Source organism: Sminthopsis crassicaudata, chromosome 6 (genome assembly GCF_048593235.1).
Source record: "Sminthopsis crassicaudata isolate SCR6 chromosome 6, ASM4859323v1, whole genome shotgun sequence".
Taxonomy (NCBI): Eukaryota; Metazoa; Chordata; class Mammalia; order Dasyuromorphia; family Dasyuridae; genus Sminthopsis; species Sminthopsis crassicaudata.
Genome location: NC_133622.1, coordinates 167,295,617 through 167,312,670, shown reverse-complemented (window position 1 = coordinate 167,312,670; position 17,054 = coordinate 167,295,617). Strand labels below are relative to the sequence as shown.

The 17,054-nt window shown below is 36.8% G+C and overlaps 1 protein-coding gene across 3 annotated transcripts in view; it reads left to right on the top strand.

Annotated features, from left to right (window-relative positions):
* The window catches only part of ABHD18 (abhydrolase domain containing 18), a 53,413-nt gene extending 48,671 nt beyond the window's left edge, over positions 1-4,742 (top strand). For all 3 annotated transcript variants that reach the window (XM_074274828.1, XM_074274825.1, XM_074274826.1), the window contains one exon: positions 3,123-4,742. In XM_074274828.1, the coding sequence (XP_074130929.1) occupies positions 3,123-3,174 (52 nt within the window). In that variant the 3' untranslated portion in view covers positions 3,175-4,742. The remainder of the gene's footprint in view (positions 1-3,122) is intronic.
* The last annotated feature ends 12,312 nt before the right edge of the window (positions 4,743-17,054 follow it).

Below are 17,054 nucleotides of genomic sequence, written 5' to 3'. Positions count from 1 at the left end.
GAACATTGTTAGGTAGAATTGAGGGAGTATATTTTATAAAGGAATGAAAATAGAACAGGGAAATTTAGGACTAGAGTGTTACTGTTGGCTGGAATAGAACTTTGAAAGAGAGTGGCATAAAACAGCACCAGAAAGGTAGTTTGGAACTAGATTGATTGTGGAGATCCTTCAGTGTTGTGCTGGAACTGACATTGTTTTATTTTAATTTTAAAATGTTAAACAATTGCAAGTGGTACCATGTATTTTTGTGATTCCTCATGTCTGGGATCTATGAACACAAGTTTATAAATAAAAGTTTACCTAAGGTCTAAACAATTATGTTGATAGCAAGTACAAGTATTTAAAAATGTTCCATTTTATATCCTCTGTCTGACACATAACATAGTAAGTACTTTTAATAAATGCTTGTTGATAGAGATGAACCACTTGCAGAAGGACTGACAGGAAGAAAACTGAGAGAAGAAAGTCATGGAAGCCCAGAGGAGATATTGGGGGGCTGGGAAGGAGAGTTAAAGAATGAAAGCTGCACAGATGCTAGCAAGGAAGAAGGAATGAAAAAGTATTAGTGTCAGGATGATGAGGTCTAAGCCAGGTTGTAATAGATAGAGAAGTATTATTGAAGTGTGGAAGCAAAAGGGAAGACAGCTGGAGTCAGGGTAAAATAGAAGAATTTTTAAGAAGGGGATGTAGATCTATTTGTAAGCAATGGCAGTAAGTAACCCTGGGGGTAGGAAGGAGACAAGAGGGGATGGAATCAGGAAAGACCGACTCAGAAAAAGCTTACTTGCTCTAGCCTATGTGTAAGATCATCTTTATCTTCAAGGAACTTATATTCTCCTGAGGAAGACACAAAGGGAATTGGGAAGGCAGCCAGGTGGGGCAGTAGCAGATAAGGCTCCTGCTTGTGGAACATCTGGCTAAAAGAATTCCCCAGAATGGAGTTGTGTATAGAGAAGCCTCCCTGGGGCCCTTCCTGAGACATCTGGAAGTTGGAATTAAGGAGAGGTGAAGGAGGGGAGTGGGGACTTGACCAGAAGTCTTCCTCAGAAGAAGTCAGTGATGGGGGGGAAAAAAAAAAAACAAAAACACTGAGTGAAGCCATAGGCCCCAGTTCCCTCTGCCCTGGCATGGCCCCTTGCTCATTCTAGCTTCATCTCCCCTCATTTGTGTTGTCTTTTTATACTCAAGTTTAAGCTTCTTTCTCACTTTTATATCAATATTGCCAGTGGTTAGCATGTGCTTATTCAAATTCATTCATTCATTATATTCTAATTTGCTGTCTCTTTTTTAAAAATCATCTCCATTTCCTTCCTTCTACCAGTAGATGGCAGGCTTGTTCACTTGTAAACTGCTAAGCTATAGGAGTACATTTAGCAGAAGGTACAATGTTTATGACATTTAGACAGTCAACCTGGAGTGAACAGAACTGTGAATTCAAAAGCAGCAAAATGTTGAGGTGGTATGGACTCACTTCAGAAAGACTGAAAAATTAAGAGAACATTTTGTGGATTTTCATGGTTTTGCCTTACTGGTTTTTGTACTTTTTTTTTTTTTTTAAGTCATGATGCCATTTTAAGATATTTACAGTGTGATATAGAATCACCTAAAGTTGAATGACAAATGCATAATTGAAATGTAATTGGAGATTTTGTTGTGTATATTGAGAAAAGTGAAATAGGCATCAGATACCAGGCACTGCGTATATAAGGAAAATAATGTGACCGCCCCTATCTTTAAGAGCTTCCATTCTAGAGGGCAGCTAGGTGGTGCAGTGGGTAGAGCACTAGCCCTGATATCAGGAGGACCTCAGTTCAAATCTGGCCTCAGACACTTAATACGTCTTAGCTGTGTGAACCTGGGCAAGTCACTTAACTTCAATTGTCCTCAGCAAACACAAACAAACAAACAAAAAAGCTTGCTTTCTGGAGAAGGAAAAGACAAGTGTGCTTGCAAAGGGTATATAGAGGGAGGAGCTTACTGCCAGTGCATTACCTCCATGTTTTTACTAAAGTATGTCAGTGTATCCTCTTCTGAGAGGATGGATCTTTTTTAAACAAATTTTTTTTTCTCATTAAGTTATCAACAAAAGCAAGTATTCAAACGTGTGTGTGTGTGTGTGTGTGTGTAGTGTTTCCTGATATATCTATAACAGGAAATATTATATATATATATATATATATATATATATATATATATATATATATATATATATATATATATCAGGAAACAAATCTTTTTTATTCTTTTTTTATTTCAAAATTCTTTCTCTCCTTTTCCCATTGAAAAGGCAAGAAATATAAAACCCATTACCACTATGAAGTTATGTGAAGGAAATTTCCATATTAGCTTTATTGCAAAAAAGAGAGGGAAAAAGTTTCATTATGCACTCTGAATACCTCAGTTCTCCAGCTAGAGGTGGCTGGCTAGTATGTTTTATCATGAGTTATTTGAAATGTTACTGGGTCATTGTGTTGATCTATAGTTGATTATCTTTACAATATTGATGTTACTGATTCTGCTCATTTTGCTTTGTCTTAGTTCATAAAGGTCTTTTCTGTTTCTCTGAAACTATCCCTTTCATTTTTCTTACCATACAATAGTATTCCATCAGATTTATATACCATAACTTCTTCAGCCATTTTCCATTGGTTGAGCATCCCCTTTGGAAACAAATCTTCAAACTCTTAGCATTAAAGAGTGTAGAATCACATGTTTATTATACACACACACACACACACATGTACATGTGTATATGTGGATTGATCACTTTGTAGAGGACACATAACCATAATTATCATTTGGGTACAACCTCTAAAGAATGTTGCAAGAATGATAGTAGAACTAAATCACCTCCTGTCATGACTTAACATACAATGATGCTACTACATAGTCTATTGCAATTTTACTTTTTGAATTTTCCTTGCAATTATAGTGGTACATTTCCAGGGTTCTATGACCCTGTACTCTTCGTGGTTTTGGTTGACTCACTATATAGGAGGGAGTTGATGAACCTTGCTTTATGTGGGAATCGTTTGAGCTTCTTTGTTTATACAGCTTAATTTTATGTTAATTGCTTGTTTTTTTTTTTTGTTTGTTTTTTTTTTTCATTTACTCTGTTTTAGGCAAGCCATTTATGATGCATTTGAACGTTTTCTCCATAAATATGCTTATTGAGCATAACTGGAATGATTACCATGTTTAAGGGTTTACCAGGAATTTTCATCCAGTATTCTTTGGTGTGCAAAATCAGGGAACTACAGCATCTGTAATTAAGCAGCATTTCCATTTTTACATGTTTTTAATATATTTGAATCATTTTTAATGGGAAACTTGTTAAAAATTAACAAATACAAATAGCTTTCTTAAGTGTTTATATAAGTTTAATTCTAATTAAATGAATTAATTCATAGAATATCCAGTTACAATTGTAAAAAGAACAAATGAAATTAAAATTTTCAATTTAATACTCCTGCTTATTGTATAAATTTTCACAAAAGCATTTGAATTCGTCTTTTGTCCTGTGTTAAAGTTAGTAAGCTCGTTTTTAGGATTTTTATCTTTGAACAATACCTGTGACTTATCAAAAATACCTTCAAATTCCATAAGAAACTGAATCTCAGTTAATAGTACTTTAATACTCAGAAACTTAAGCCAATATGGGGAGAAAAAAAGCCAGATAATGTCTCCACCCTTAGATTTCAACCAAGTATTTTTTCAGATGTCACCCTGATAATGATGATTATTAAACCTTTCTCTACTCCAAAACTTAGAAGGTAATAGGAAATTTGGTACAGTATCTCTATTTTATCCCCATGTACTGTGACATTGGTATTTTCTTTTCCTGAATGACTTTTTAGTTGTTGCCAAATATTTTAATTATATAATATATAATTAACTGAAAAACTGTACTTGATTTCCACAATGCCTGTAATTTAAGCCAAATTTTCACATTAAACTTTATTTTTTATGTTGTGATTTTATAATTTCAACTTTTAATTGTCATGAGATTTTGTTTTGTTGACTTATTTTATAGAAAATGCCTGAAATTAGGTAATTTGTAAAGTTCAGAGTTTGAATTTTAATATAGTTTTGTGATCAGTGTGATCAAAATAATAACTTTTAAAGTTGTAGGATAAATGGTTCTTAATGTATGTACATTAATATGTATGTGCTAATGTAATATACATTAGTACATAGTTTGAGTTTAATAAACATAAAACTAGACTAGAGAACTTCTAAGAAATATTGTTTAGTTTTGGGGATATTTAGGAAATTTACTAATTTCCTAGGATTTGTCTTTGTTTTGGAATTTTTAAAACAGAAGCTCTAAGCCTTGCAAGAATATTTGAATAACTATGTGCCTTTACAATTTAAAAATATCTTCATTTTGAATTCTCCAAAATGCCAATAAACAAATATGAAATTACTTTGAAAACTTAATTACCAGTCAGTTTTTAGGAAAAAACTGGAGTTTGTCCTACTGCAGCAGTGTGTTAATTATAGTTCTTCCACAGAAATATCTTTTGGAGATACGGTGGTATTTACTATCAAGTGGTTATCATTATTTTATTATCTCATTTTTACATCTGGTGTTACCCAATAATTTAGTTCTTTTGGAAGATTGGCTTTAGTGAAATATAAATTCAAAGTTTTTTATTCTTTCTGATTGCCAAAATGAGTTTACTTCATTTCCTCATTTATGAAATAAAATTTATTCCCCAGCCATTTAAAAAAAAAAAAAAGTTTTAATGTGCTTTTCTAATGGCTTTTTGCATGAAAACTTAAATTTCAGGTTTTTATTACTCAAATAAAGAGAAGTCTTAACAGAATTTCCATGTAATTAAATAATCCCTTTTTTTTAAGATTTCTCTGGGCGTTATATAAACACATTACTTTTTTAGAGCAGTGTTAATGGGATTTTTTACTTGAAAAAAACATTAAACTGAAGTTATAAAAATATTCCCATATTTATAACTAGACAAATGAATGCAAAGAAACCAGTGTTAACCTTTACCTTTTAATTAACCATGGAAGTCTTGGCTTATCTTTTTCTGCCACCATGCCATTTTATCCTTGTCTACAATGATGATCATCTTTATAAATAATATAATACTAGAAATTCACATTTAGACTGTTCGTAAAGAAAAATGTCCTGTGTTTCATGATTATCAGGGAATAGACCTTTTTAATGAATATAGTTTACAATTATTTCTTATTCTGAAATTTTTAAATTTGGTACATTCTTATTTGGGATATGAATTTAATACTGTAATTTTCAAATTGATATGATTTTCCTAACTGTTTATACTGTATAATAAAAGTCTATTTAAAAGTATGGTTTTGTTTCTTTGTTGGGATTTTACTTAACAAAAAGCAAGTATTACATTGAACCCTCAATAAAGAAAGGGCAGGAACCAAAAAGACTTCATCTAGAAAAACTAGAAGTGTCCCTATAATGCCATCACCACCACTACCACTCCCAAAAAACCAAACAATTTTCCCCTATTTACCTATGCCAGGATTAGAAGATTTAGCAGTACCAGTATTCTTGGTAATGTGTGACCTGAGAAAACAATGAGACTTTCTTAGAAACGTGGTCTTTTAAAGAAAAAAAAAAAATTTAGGAGATATTTAGAACTAGTTAGTAAAGGAGTAGGCTGGATTTGGGAAAGCCAAAGTCAAATTGTGAGCAGTTTAACTGAAGGAGAGCAATTTCACAGAGTCAAGTCAATAAGCAGTTATTGTGGGCCAAGTACTATGCTAAGTGCTTGGTGTACAAAGAAAAGGAAGACTGCTGAAGGGAAAACTCCCCTACTCTCAGCTCCCACTTGGATGGGAGGAGAGACAGTCATGTACAAACAAGGTAATATCAGAAGTCATCTTAGAGGGAAAGAGTCTGACAGAAGGAGGGACTTAGATGAGACAGGGAAATTAGAAAATAGGAGGAAGGGAAAGGGTTGGGATGATAGAACCCAGCTTGGGAGATGGAGAGCATAGAACAGCAAGGAACTCAGTGTCATTAACTGCAAAGTAAGTTGTTTAAAAAAAAAAAAAAAGAAGAACCAAAAAGGATTTTATATTTGATCCTGGGTATAATTTCAAGCCACTAGTGTTAATTGGTTTGGAGGGGTGGGGGACAATGTGACTTGGCCAGAGAGGTTCTTTAGGAAGATCAGTTCATCAGGTTGGTGGAAAATGGACTAGAGAGGGGACAGATTTGAGGTACCACCAGAAGGCTTTTGCAAGTTTCTCTGTGAGGATATGGTCCAGCATCAAAATATTTTTAAAATGCCCTGTTTCCCAGAGTTAAGACCCAGCAAGCCCTGAGCATGGCAGAACAATAATCCTTTGCATTATGATCTTACTCTCTGGCAAAGGATATTTCTTTGATGGAGCACCAAGTGTTCACTGAGGGATTTAAGATTTTTAGTTTCCTGTTTCCCAGAGACCTGAGAGCCAATGTGGTAAGTACATCTCTTGACATGTTCACAGTTCTTGTCCTTCGTAAATGCCGAATGAACCAAACCAGATACTCCATTCCTATTCCCATTGGTTCTGTGACCCTCTGTAGACAACCAATTAGGAGGCTGTTGAGGGAAATGTTACTCAAGACTGAGAATAATAGTGTATCACTGCCCAGCCCACTTGTGGTTTTTTATGTGTATAAAGCACTGCCTTGCCTCCAGTATGTTAATCCCACCTTTTTATGAGGATGTCTTTGCTTACAAGTCCTTCTCTGGCTTTGAAATTAATTAGAACTTGTTTGTGTCCTGACTCTCCTGACTAGCTGGCTCTGTTCCACTCCAGCCATTCCCAAGAGGATTTGGCTGTTGGCTGCAACTGGGGAACTGGTGGGGTGTTAAGAAGTGTGAGCCTTGGTGTCTTGGCAGAATGGTAGTATCCTCAGCAGGAAAAGGAGAAGGTTTAGGGAAAAAAACAAGTTCAATTTTGGGACATTTTAATCAGAAGATGTCTATGAGACAGACAGCTGTATATTCAGTAAGTAGTTGGAGATAATAAGGCCAGAAGAAAGATTAAGGCTTGGCAAATCAGAATCATAAGTATAGAGGATGACAGTTGAATCCATGAGTTCTGATGAGATTATCAAGTGAAATAGCATTGAAAGAGAAAGAGCCAGGACAGGGTCTTAGGGACACCATGGTTAGCAAAGTAGCCTAAATGGTCAACCAGGTAGGAGCAGAATCGGGAGAGAACACCATCATGCTTGCACCCCTTCTGGAGGAGAGCCAAGGACATCAGGAGAGTGACAATTGGATTTAAGTGAGGTAGAGCTGTGCAGTCATCAGCTTCAGTCTTCAGCCAGTTTTATCTGAATCCAGTGGAAGGCATAAATCAGGACAGCTGGTGACCGTTTACTGTGAGAGTTGTGAGAAATGCGGAACAGTTGGGTTTCCACAGAGTTGCAAGTGTCTGGTAGTGTGGGACAGTGGGGACCACTGACCAAGAGGCTTTCAGAATGAGAGGCTAAGAAAGGTTAAGATTCCACAGAAAAATGAAGTGCTCAATTGAAGCTGTGAGTAAACAAGGGGGGGGGCACAATTTGATTTAGCCAGAGTCCTGTGGTTTTAAGTAACTTTAAGATTATAACCGACCCATCCCAAATTAATTGGGGTCAGTGACCTGACAACCAAATTATCCCTGCTTAATAGGTTAATTAAACAACATGCCCCATTGGAGGTGTTTGAACATGAGATATATGATGAGGAAGGAGGAACATGTTTATGCATATTTAAGGAAAACAGGTATATCAGAAAGATTGTAACCTGTAGAGGGTCACAGACAATGGGGAAAATCAGCCCAGAGGGAATCTGCTGACAGTGTATGCTATGGCTCCCCATCTCCTTTGTGGGCTCTCGGCCTTCCTGAGAAGTCAGGGGGCGGTGACAACCTGTGCTGTGATTGGAGCAAAGTGATACCAGGTAGCAAACTGTGTACAACAGCAAGTTGTTCATGTGGTTCCACGGGCACAATATATACTGGGTGCATGCCCAGTGTTGTTTTGGTTACATAAAGATATGAGGGATAAAAGGGGAAAACACTTTGTAATAAATGGACTCCATTTTTCCACCATCCTTGGGAGTCCCCTGTCATCACTTCTCCACTGGGACAGAATATGTAATCACTTCTACTTGGGGGCTCTAGAAAGCAGGACACAACAGCAACCCTGAAGGGAAAGGACCAAGCTGGTCTGTGAAGGTGAAAGGGATTGAGGTCCCTTTAAGATTCCTTTCTTTTTTTTTTTTTTTTCTCTTTTTTTTTAAATTTATTTAGAATTTTTTTTTATAATATTATCCCTTATATTCATTTTTCCAAATTATCCCCCCCTCCCTCCACTCTCTCCCCCCCATGACAGGCAATCCCATACATTTTACATGTGTTACAATATAACCCAGATACAATATATGTGTGTAAATATCATTTTCTTGTTGCACATTAAGTATTAGATTCCAATGGTATAAGTAACCTGGGTAGATAGACAGCAGTGCTAACAATTTACATTCGCTTCCCAGTGTTCCTTCTCTGGGTGTAGTTATTTCTGTCCATCATTGATCAACTGGAAGTGAGTTGGATCTTCTTTATGTTGAAGATACCCACTTCCATCAGAATACATTAAGATTCCTTTCTAATTGCCCAACCCCCATGGCTGACCTTGATTCACAAATCCTAGTCAAAAGCATCCTTTTGAATATCCAGGCCCAGCCCCACCATCAGCTCAGCTTCCCCCAGCCCTCACCTGACCTGAGCTAATGGAAAAGCCCACCAAGAACTTGGGGGTACCGCCCATCATCTTTTAGGTATAAAAGAGCCAAGCAGAGTTTTCTCTTTGCGGGAGCCCTCCCCACCAACACATGGTATCCTTCAGACCATGTAGGGGTTCCTGCCCGCCCAGCGGCCACCTCTGGCCCTGGCGTCTTTCTAACTGAACTTTACTTCCAAATTCCTACAATAAACCTTTTTATTTATCAATCTAGGTTTTTAGGCCTGTAAATTCATTTACAGGGGACACTGCGCCTCATGGGATTATCTTATTATTTATGCGCTGACAACGGGGTTCCCCCTTTCCTTTCCCTCATTAAAGGGAGGGACTGTGCCAAATTAAGGAAGTGTAAAGCTCCCATTTCTGTGCTCAGGTACCCCTCTTCTCGAAGAGGAATGGGGTCCACTTCTGGCCAGAAACCTTAAGACAATTCCTTAATTGTCTTTTTAAATTCCTTAAAAAAAAATGAGTTTTTCTTGATATTTGATTTTCAGTGTACTTCTGGTATAATATGATTTTTGTGGTCCCCTGATTTTAGGGGGGTTTCTGTTTTAACAATAAGTCAGTAATCCTAAATCTTGTGACTTTGGAGTCTGCCTCAGGGATTTCCCATACTCCCAGTCTAAAAATAACAATCAATTTGATTAAATCTGATAGTTTCTGGTCTCAGGACCGTCCCATAGATCAAACTTCTAAGAGGATAGTGAATAGCCCACTCCTCAATTCATTGCTGATTGATAATCTGGTCAAGGACAACCAAATTCCAGAGACTCTTCCTCCTACCTGTGGGCCACAGAATTAGCATGTCAATGACTTAAAGTTGGATAACTGTGTCACCTTGCTTGTTTCCACAGCAAATTTCTTTTAGAAATTCAGCTAGCTTTTGTAATGGCATTACAATAAACTTTGCCCCTTGACTAGGAGATGGGTTCAAGCCTGCAAATTCTTTTGAGACACCTTGTGACACTGGTCTGTGACTCCAGATCTTTGGGGTCTCCTTTCCCAACATCAACATTTCTAACAGGAGACCTTGACCTTTTTAAGCTAAGGATCTTTTCCACACCATTTGTCTAAAGCAACACCCATTCCGTGACATAAGGCTAAGTTAAAAATGAGGCTAGAGAGAGCCTGCTCTGCCTATTCAAAAACAAAACAAAACTGGGAGGGGAAGACCCTTAGGGGTTCTGGCCGGAACTGTAGCAATTGTTATTTACACTTCTTCTGAGCCATTCAAAACCCAAACTAAGACTACTTGAGCCTTGGGCTGGACCTATTATTGGTCAATCATCTGTGAGAACCTGAGTGATCTCTGTTTGTGGCATGGTCTGGTGTCTCCACTTGGATACAATGGGCTGTATCAAAACCTGGTTTTCCAAAGTTCTATTTCAAGAAATCACAAATGAAACTACATGCTTCAAAGAAGTTAATTGTCCCAGTTTTTAAAACAGTGGTAGATTAAAGAAGTAGGAAGAGAAAAAAAATCTAGGATCCAAAAACTAAGACATCGTGAGGTTTCAGTACTCAAAATTTATATTCCTTTGGACAGAGCACCCACATGTAGGGTATGAGTTCCTATATAGTTTTATTTATAATGTTTTAAAATAGAATTCTAGAAAACCAGACATTGTTTGATAAAGCCCTTTAGGATTCAAGTGGAGCCACTTGACCATGCCTTTAAACCCAAATCACTCTGGCTCTCACTGATTGGCCAATAATAGGTCCCAGCCCCGTCCTACCTTGGTCATTGTTTGGATTTTGATGACTGAGTGCAAATTGCAAATGTTTCTATTCAAAAGTAGACCATCTCTTGCCTCATTTCTTTCTTTTTTTGCTGAGGCAATTCGGATTAAGTGTCCTGCCTATGTTGTGCCACAGTTCTCTTTTATTGTTCTGACTCAGTTTCCCTAAATTGGTTCTGCCTCAGTTTCCTTAATTCTACCTCAATCCCCTTAGTTGCAACACCCCGCTCTGGTTCATTAAGACTGGTATAACTCAGAGATTATAAATTGTCAATGTGTAAACTCAGAAAGGGGGACTCCAGACATTCTTCTCTTTCCAGACACTTTCTTAACTCCCAGCTTGTTAGAATTTATGGTCCAGCCTGTCAGAGCCGAGTTGATAGTTCCTGTCTGGAGATTCCCATGCTCCACAGTTTGGACTCCATCCCCCTGCCTTTGTTTAATTTGCTTAATTTGTAGATAGTCTCATTCAGCCGTAGGACCCAAACCATGGATCTATTTGATCCCAGTAAATCTCTCTCTTTCAATAAAATATTATAATATATATATATATATATATATATATATATATATATATATATATATATATATATATATATATATATAAAACCTCTCAAATCTATCTTGCTTCAGTTTCTCTAGCATTACACTCAGGGTCATACAGCTAGGAAGTGTTAAGTGTCTGAGACCAGATTTGAACTTGGGTCCTCCTGACTTCAGCCCTGGTGCTCTATCCACTGTGCCACCTCACTGCCCCTCTTGTCTCATTTCTTACCTAGCCTTAAATCATTGAATTGGTGTTGGTCTCAGACACATTGAGACATGAGAAAAACTTTTGCTTAAAAAAGCCCAGGTCTTTCCACTGCCACTAGGATCCTAGACTCAGATGACCCTAGAGGGAGGAGTTTGTTTCAAAAAAAAAACTAAAGAGAAAAGAGTAATCAATGGTGTCAAAGACTACAAAGAGATTAAGAAGATTTAGAAAGGGCCGTTAAATTTGGCAGTTAGATCCCTGATAACTTTGGAAAGTGAAATTGGAAGCCAGACTGCAGAGAATTAAGAGAATGAGAGGAAAATAGATGCAATAATTTTGGATGGCATTCTGAAGTTTATCCCTGAAAGAGAAGAGAGATTAGATAGATTTGGCGGGGACAGATTAAAGATAGGGTTTTTGGGGGGAGAGAAGAGAACAATATGGGTATGTTTATAGGCAGGGAAGCAGGAGACTGGGAAAGACCGAAGATAAATGAAAAATGGGGATATTAAAGGAAAATCTATTGGAGAAGATGGGATGGAATAGGGTTATGGGAGCATAGAGGGGTTTGCCTTGTAGGGTCACTTCCATATGAGACTTTGAGAGAGGAAACAATGCAGGAAGGCATCTTAATGCGGGTCTAGTGGTAGAGAATTGAGGTGTGAGAATCCCCTCTGGTCAGCGGAGGTTCAGTGTGAAAGAATTCATGAACTGAAAAGTCTGAATGGCAAAAGGGATTTTTTCATTGGTATTGAGAAGCCAACTTTGCTAGCAAGACAGACTCCTCAGTGGCAAGGTCCTGTTAGAGAAATAACAAAGGTTATCACTGAGAAGAGAATGTCTTCACAGCAGACAAGAATCCTGGCAGGCAACTGTGCCAAGAAGACAGATCCCTTGGCAAAGCATAATCCAACTTCGGACTTCTGCAGAGATTAGGAGTTTAAAATTATCTTTTATTGGCAGTCTGAGACTTGGTTCCCATTGAAAAGAGAGTCAACACCTCCAGGCCTAGATACTTATCTTAGAGTTTCAAGACACTGAATAAAATCATTTTGAAGGCTTTTTCCCAGAGCCTGGAATTTCCTGAAGAGGATCCGGGCTATCCCCAAAAGATCACCAACTCTCCAAGATGACCAAGATCTCCAACTGAATGAAGCCACTTAACTTGTCTGGGAACATATGCTTTTTGGAGTCTGAAATTCCACATCTCTCTTCTTTTACAGATCAAAGGGAACACAATTTCAGAGTTTACTCCCATTACCCCAAAAAGTCAAGGGAAACACTCTCAGGGTTCACCCCCAACAATCCCTCAATAACATAACAATTAGTTGTATGATCCTAAGCAAATCACTTAATTTCTGTTTTCCTTCATCCACTGGAGAAGGAAATGGCAAAACTCTCTAGTATCTTTGCCAAGAAAATCCCAGATGGCACTGACATGTTAAGGTTCACAAAGTCACAAGGAGTAGAATATAACTAAGTAACTGAATACCACCAACAAAAACATATCCACACAGTGGTATGAAGATTAAGCAAAATAATATAAAGCCGAGTATTATATTTCTAGAGTCCAATTTGTTCTCTTTAAACAAGGATATGTAGATTTCCCAAATATCAGCAAAAAAAAGTAGAAAGAAAAAGATTTCTGGTTGTTTCTTTGTCCATCAGAAAAGGAGTCTTCTATCTACCTTTGTCCCATAGTTAAAAAATCACTCTGCTCTCTACTACTCCATACTTCAAAAAAAGAAGAAAGGCAGAAGTGAAAAGTCAAGACAAAATGTTTCTCTGCTCACCCAGATTGAAGAAGTATGAGGTGAAAAGACCCCAAAAGACCCATGTCTAGAAGCCTCCCCTACTTCTAATCAAGTCAATTCATATGCTTCTTCTCATGTTCCTAGGATCCAAGTCTGCTGCTTAAACCCTCTAAAGTCCAGTTTAATAATTTGATTAATTCAATAATGGACAATGCAGCAAAGTCACAGGATATAAAATAAAACTGCAGAAATCATTAGCATTTCTCTATGTGACCAACAAAATCCAGCAGGGAAAAATACAAAGAGAAATTCCATTTAAAATAACTACAGAAAACATAAACTACCTGAGAGACCACCTGCCAAGTCGTACACTGGAAGTATATAAATGCAATTACAAAACACTTTTGGAATAAAAAGAAATCTCAATTATTAGAGAAAAATTCATTGTTTTTGAGTAGGCTGAGTTAAGGAAATATACTAAAAGTGACAATACTACCTAAATTAATTTAGTGATTCCAGTGCCATATCAAACAAATTACCAAAGGATTAATCTACAGAAATAAAAAAGTAATACTGGGGGGCAGCTAGGTGGCACAGTGCTTTATTTCACTAGCCCTATCAGAGCACTAGCCCTGATTTCAGGAGGACCAGAGTTCAAATGTGATCTCAGACACTTAATACTTCCTAGCTGTGTGACCCTGGGCAAGTCACTTAACTCCAGCCTTGGGGGAGGAGGGAGGAAGAAGTAATACTAGGATTCATCTAAAGGAAGAAAAGGTAAAATAATAATAATGATGAAATTAGTGGAAAAAAGGTGACAGATACATTCTTACCTCTATTAGTTGTGGATATCAGTAGAAGTGAAGGCCACTTTCCAAAAGAATAAATCATTTTAAATCCTGGGCCTCCTGCTATGTTCATTTCTATAGAAGACTGATCCTGTAATTCATGATCATTTGGGATCTCCCTGACCTGAGACCTTCTATTTTTATTAGAACTCAGTGAGAAGGGTATGAGACTTTTCTATTCCTTTCTTCTAATTTGAAAAGCTAGAAAATAGAGGGCAGCTAGGTGGTGCAGTGGCTAGAGCACCAGCCCTGAAGTCAGGAGGACCTGAGTTCAAATCTAAACTCAGATACTTAACACTTCCTAGTTGTGTGACCCTGGGCAAGTCACTTAACCCCAATTGCCTCTGCAAAAAAAAAAAAAAAAAAAAAAAGTTTAAAAACACTAGAAAGCATGAAAATTAATGGACTTTTCTTTCAAATGATAAGTAGTATCTACCTAAAACCAAGAGGCAGTATCCTCTGTAGTAGGAACAAGCTAGATTTTTTTCCAATAAGAGCAGGTATGAAACAAGAATATCCATTATCACCATTCAGTATTGTATTAGAAATACTTGATAAGGCAGGAGATAAAAAGAAATTGAAGGAATAAGTTTAGAAAAAGAGGAAACAAAGCTATCACTGTTTGCAATTGATAAGATAGTTTCCTAGAGACCCCTCAAAAATTAACTAAAAAACTTCAGCAAAATTTCAGAATATAAAATATCCCTGTAGAAATTGTCAGTATTTCTTGTCTATGACCAATAAAATCTAGCAGAAAGAGATAGAGAAATTATATTTAAAATAACTATGGAGAATATAAAATATCTGAAAACCTATCAAGCCATACACAATTACAAAACACTTTTTTATAAATATAGATCTAAATTACTGGAGAAATATTAATTGCTGAATTATTAATTCAGGGCCATAGTGATGAAACTATCAAAGAATTCCTTTATAGATATCAAAAAATAATAACAGACTTCATCCAGAGGAACAAAAGGTTAAAAATATCAAGGGAGTCAATGAAAAAATGTGAAGTAAAGGGGCCTCGCCATTCCAGATCTCAACCTATACAACAAATCTGTAATCAAAACAATTTGATACTGAATAAAAAATAGAAAAGTTGATCATTGGAGTAGATTAGGCTCATAATATATGGAAAAAAGAACACACTGACCTGTTATTTGATTTAAAAAAAAATTTTTGATCCCAACTCTTAGGACAAGAACTCATTATTTTACAAAAACTGTTGGGAAAATTGGAAAGTGGTCTGGCAGAAATTAGGTATAGACTAACACCTTATATCATATACCGACATAATTTTAAAGTGGGTATATGATTTAGACATAAAGACTAATGTCTTAAGGGAATTGTTCCTCTCGGTTTTGAACAAATATACTGAGAGGTAACAAAAAGGAAAATATGGAACTAAACAAATTGATGGAAAAACTAAAGCTGAAAGACTTTTGATATCTCTAAATGGGACAAATAAAAAATACATGCATTTCTGGAATGAAATATGGAATGTTTACAAAAACTGAACATGGACTAGGATACAAATATATTGCAAATAAATATGATAAGGGGGAAATAAACACATTCTTTGCAGATAATAATGTAATAAAAATTAGTTCAGGACACATCAAAAAAGAGTTTCAAAAGGAGACAATGAATCATAAATAGTTATAAATAATAAATCATTGAGCAACTCAAAAAACAAATCATAGAAATAATTTTGCAAAAGAAAACAATATTGTGATTTGTGACTCTTTCTCACTGAGACTTTTAGTGTCAAGTAGGTGAAGGATCCAATGAAATTCCAGTATAGGTCTTCGTCATCGATCCCCAAATGACAAATATTAATGGTTGTCACTGATATATAGCACCTATATCATATGCACTGGCCTAGATGAACTGCCTCTATTGTTTTGTTTCTATCTCTTTAAGCATGAGAGCACTGATCCTGTGTAATACATTTCCATTTTTGATGTTGGAGCCAGAATCATGAAGCCAAAAGTTGGAATTGATTGTCAACAGATTTTTTTGGAGGGGAGAGGGGATATTGGAAATAATGAGAACTGACAATTGAAGTCTATGCCATAGTCTAGCAAATCATCACTGTTGGTATTGCCTAAGTAATCTCATGTGTCTCATCCTGACTTCATCACTGCAGTAGAATACAGCAATGGCAGCACATTACCCTCAAGCTCCAGAAGCCCTGGCACAGTCCCTCTAAGGGGCTGAGAGGTGAGTGAGTGCTTGGCCCCAGCAAATGGGGACATTACTTGGGCCCTTGGACAAAAGGACAGCAGCAACCCTTTTGCTAAAGTGAAAGAAGTCATTGTCGATGCCCATAGAAGCCCTTACTCTGGCACAAGGAGCAGCATTCAGCCCTGCTACTGAGAAAGGCAGAATAGAAGGCTTTTGCAACACAGAGGGGCAAGTGGCTAGTATCTGGCACATAGTAAATGTGTAATAAATTATTTATCTCATGCCCTAGAAAAGGGGATAGTTGCAACTCTCAAGCTATGGTATGGGAGGCAACATTGAGTCAGCAGTGGAATGAGCAGTATCATGTGTCTCAATGTAGTATACCATGATAAGTCAATAGTATTTGTTTAGTATCTGAAACTCATAACACCTCTCCTCATTTATACCATCTAATGATCATCCAACAACTCTATCTTTGAAAGAGTTTGAAGGACGAAGTAATCAAAATTTTGAGAACTGTCATATTCTGGTAATTGGGGGAAATTTCTCTACTCATTCTCTGTAGAATTAAAAGGGACAATCCTTTATCAATCCCCTTTACAAGGGAAAAAGATTCAGTGTGTCTTCCGAATTCCTATTTCATGAGACTTTTATGGAGACTAAGAAATTAAGGAACATTGAGTAGTGGTGGTAATGAGTAATCTTTGCTATTAATTTTTGTGCACGACAGGCTGTACTCAAAGGAATAATGACTTCTTAACTACCTTGCTACAAATGACCCTGGCTCTTAACAAGGAAATGTCATCAGCTGTACTGGAGTCTTGATGTCCCTGGTGCTATTGGTTTTCATTATCACCTCTTTACATTAGAAGACCTACTCTGAATTGCAAAGATTTGGAATCATTCACCATATGGAACAGATTGTTAGCTTTGGGTTGTAGGAAAAATATTAGCTGCCTCCTCCTCCTCCCCACCCTCCCATACCCC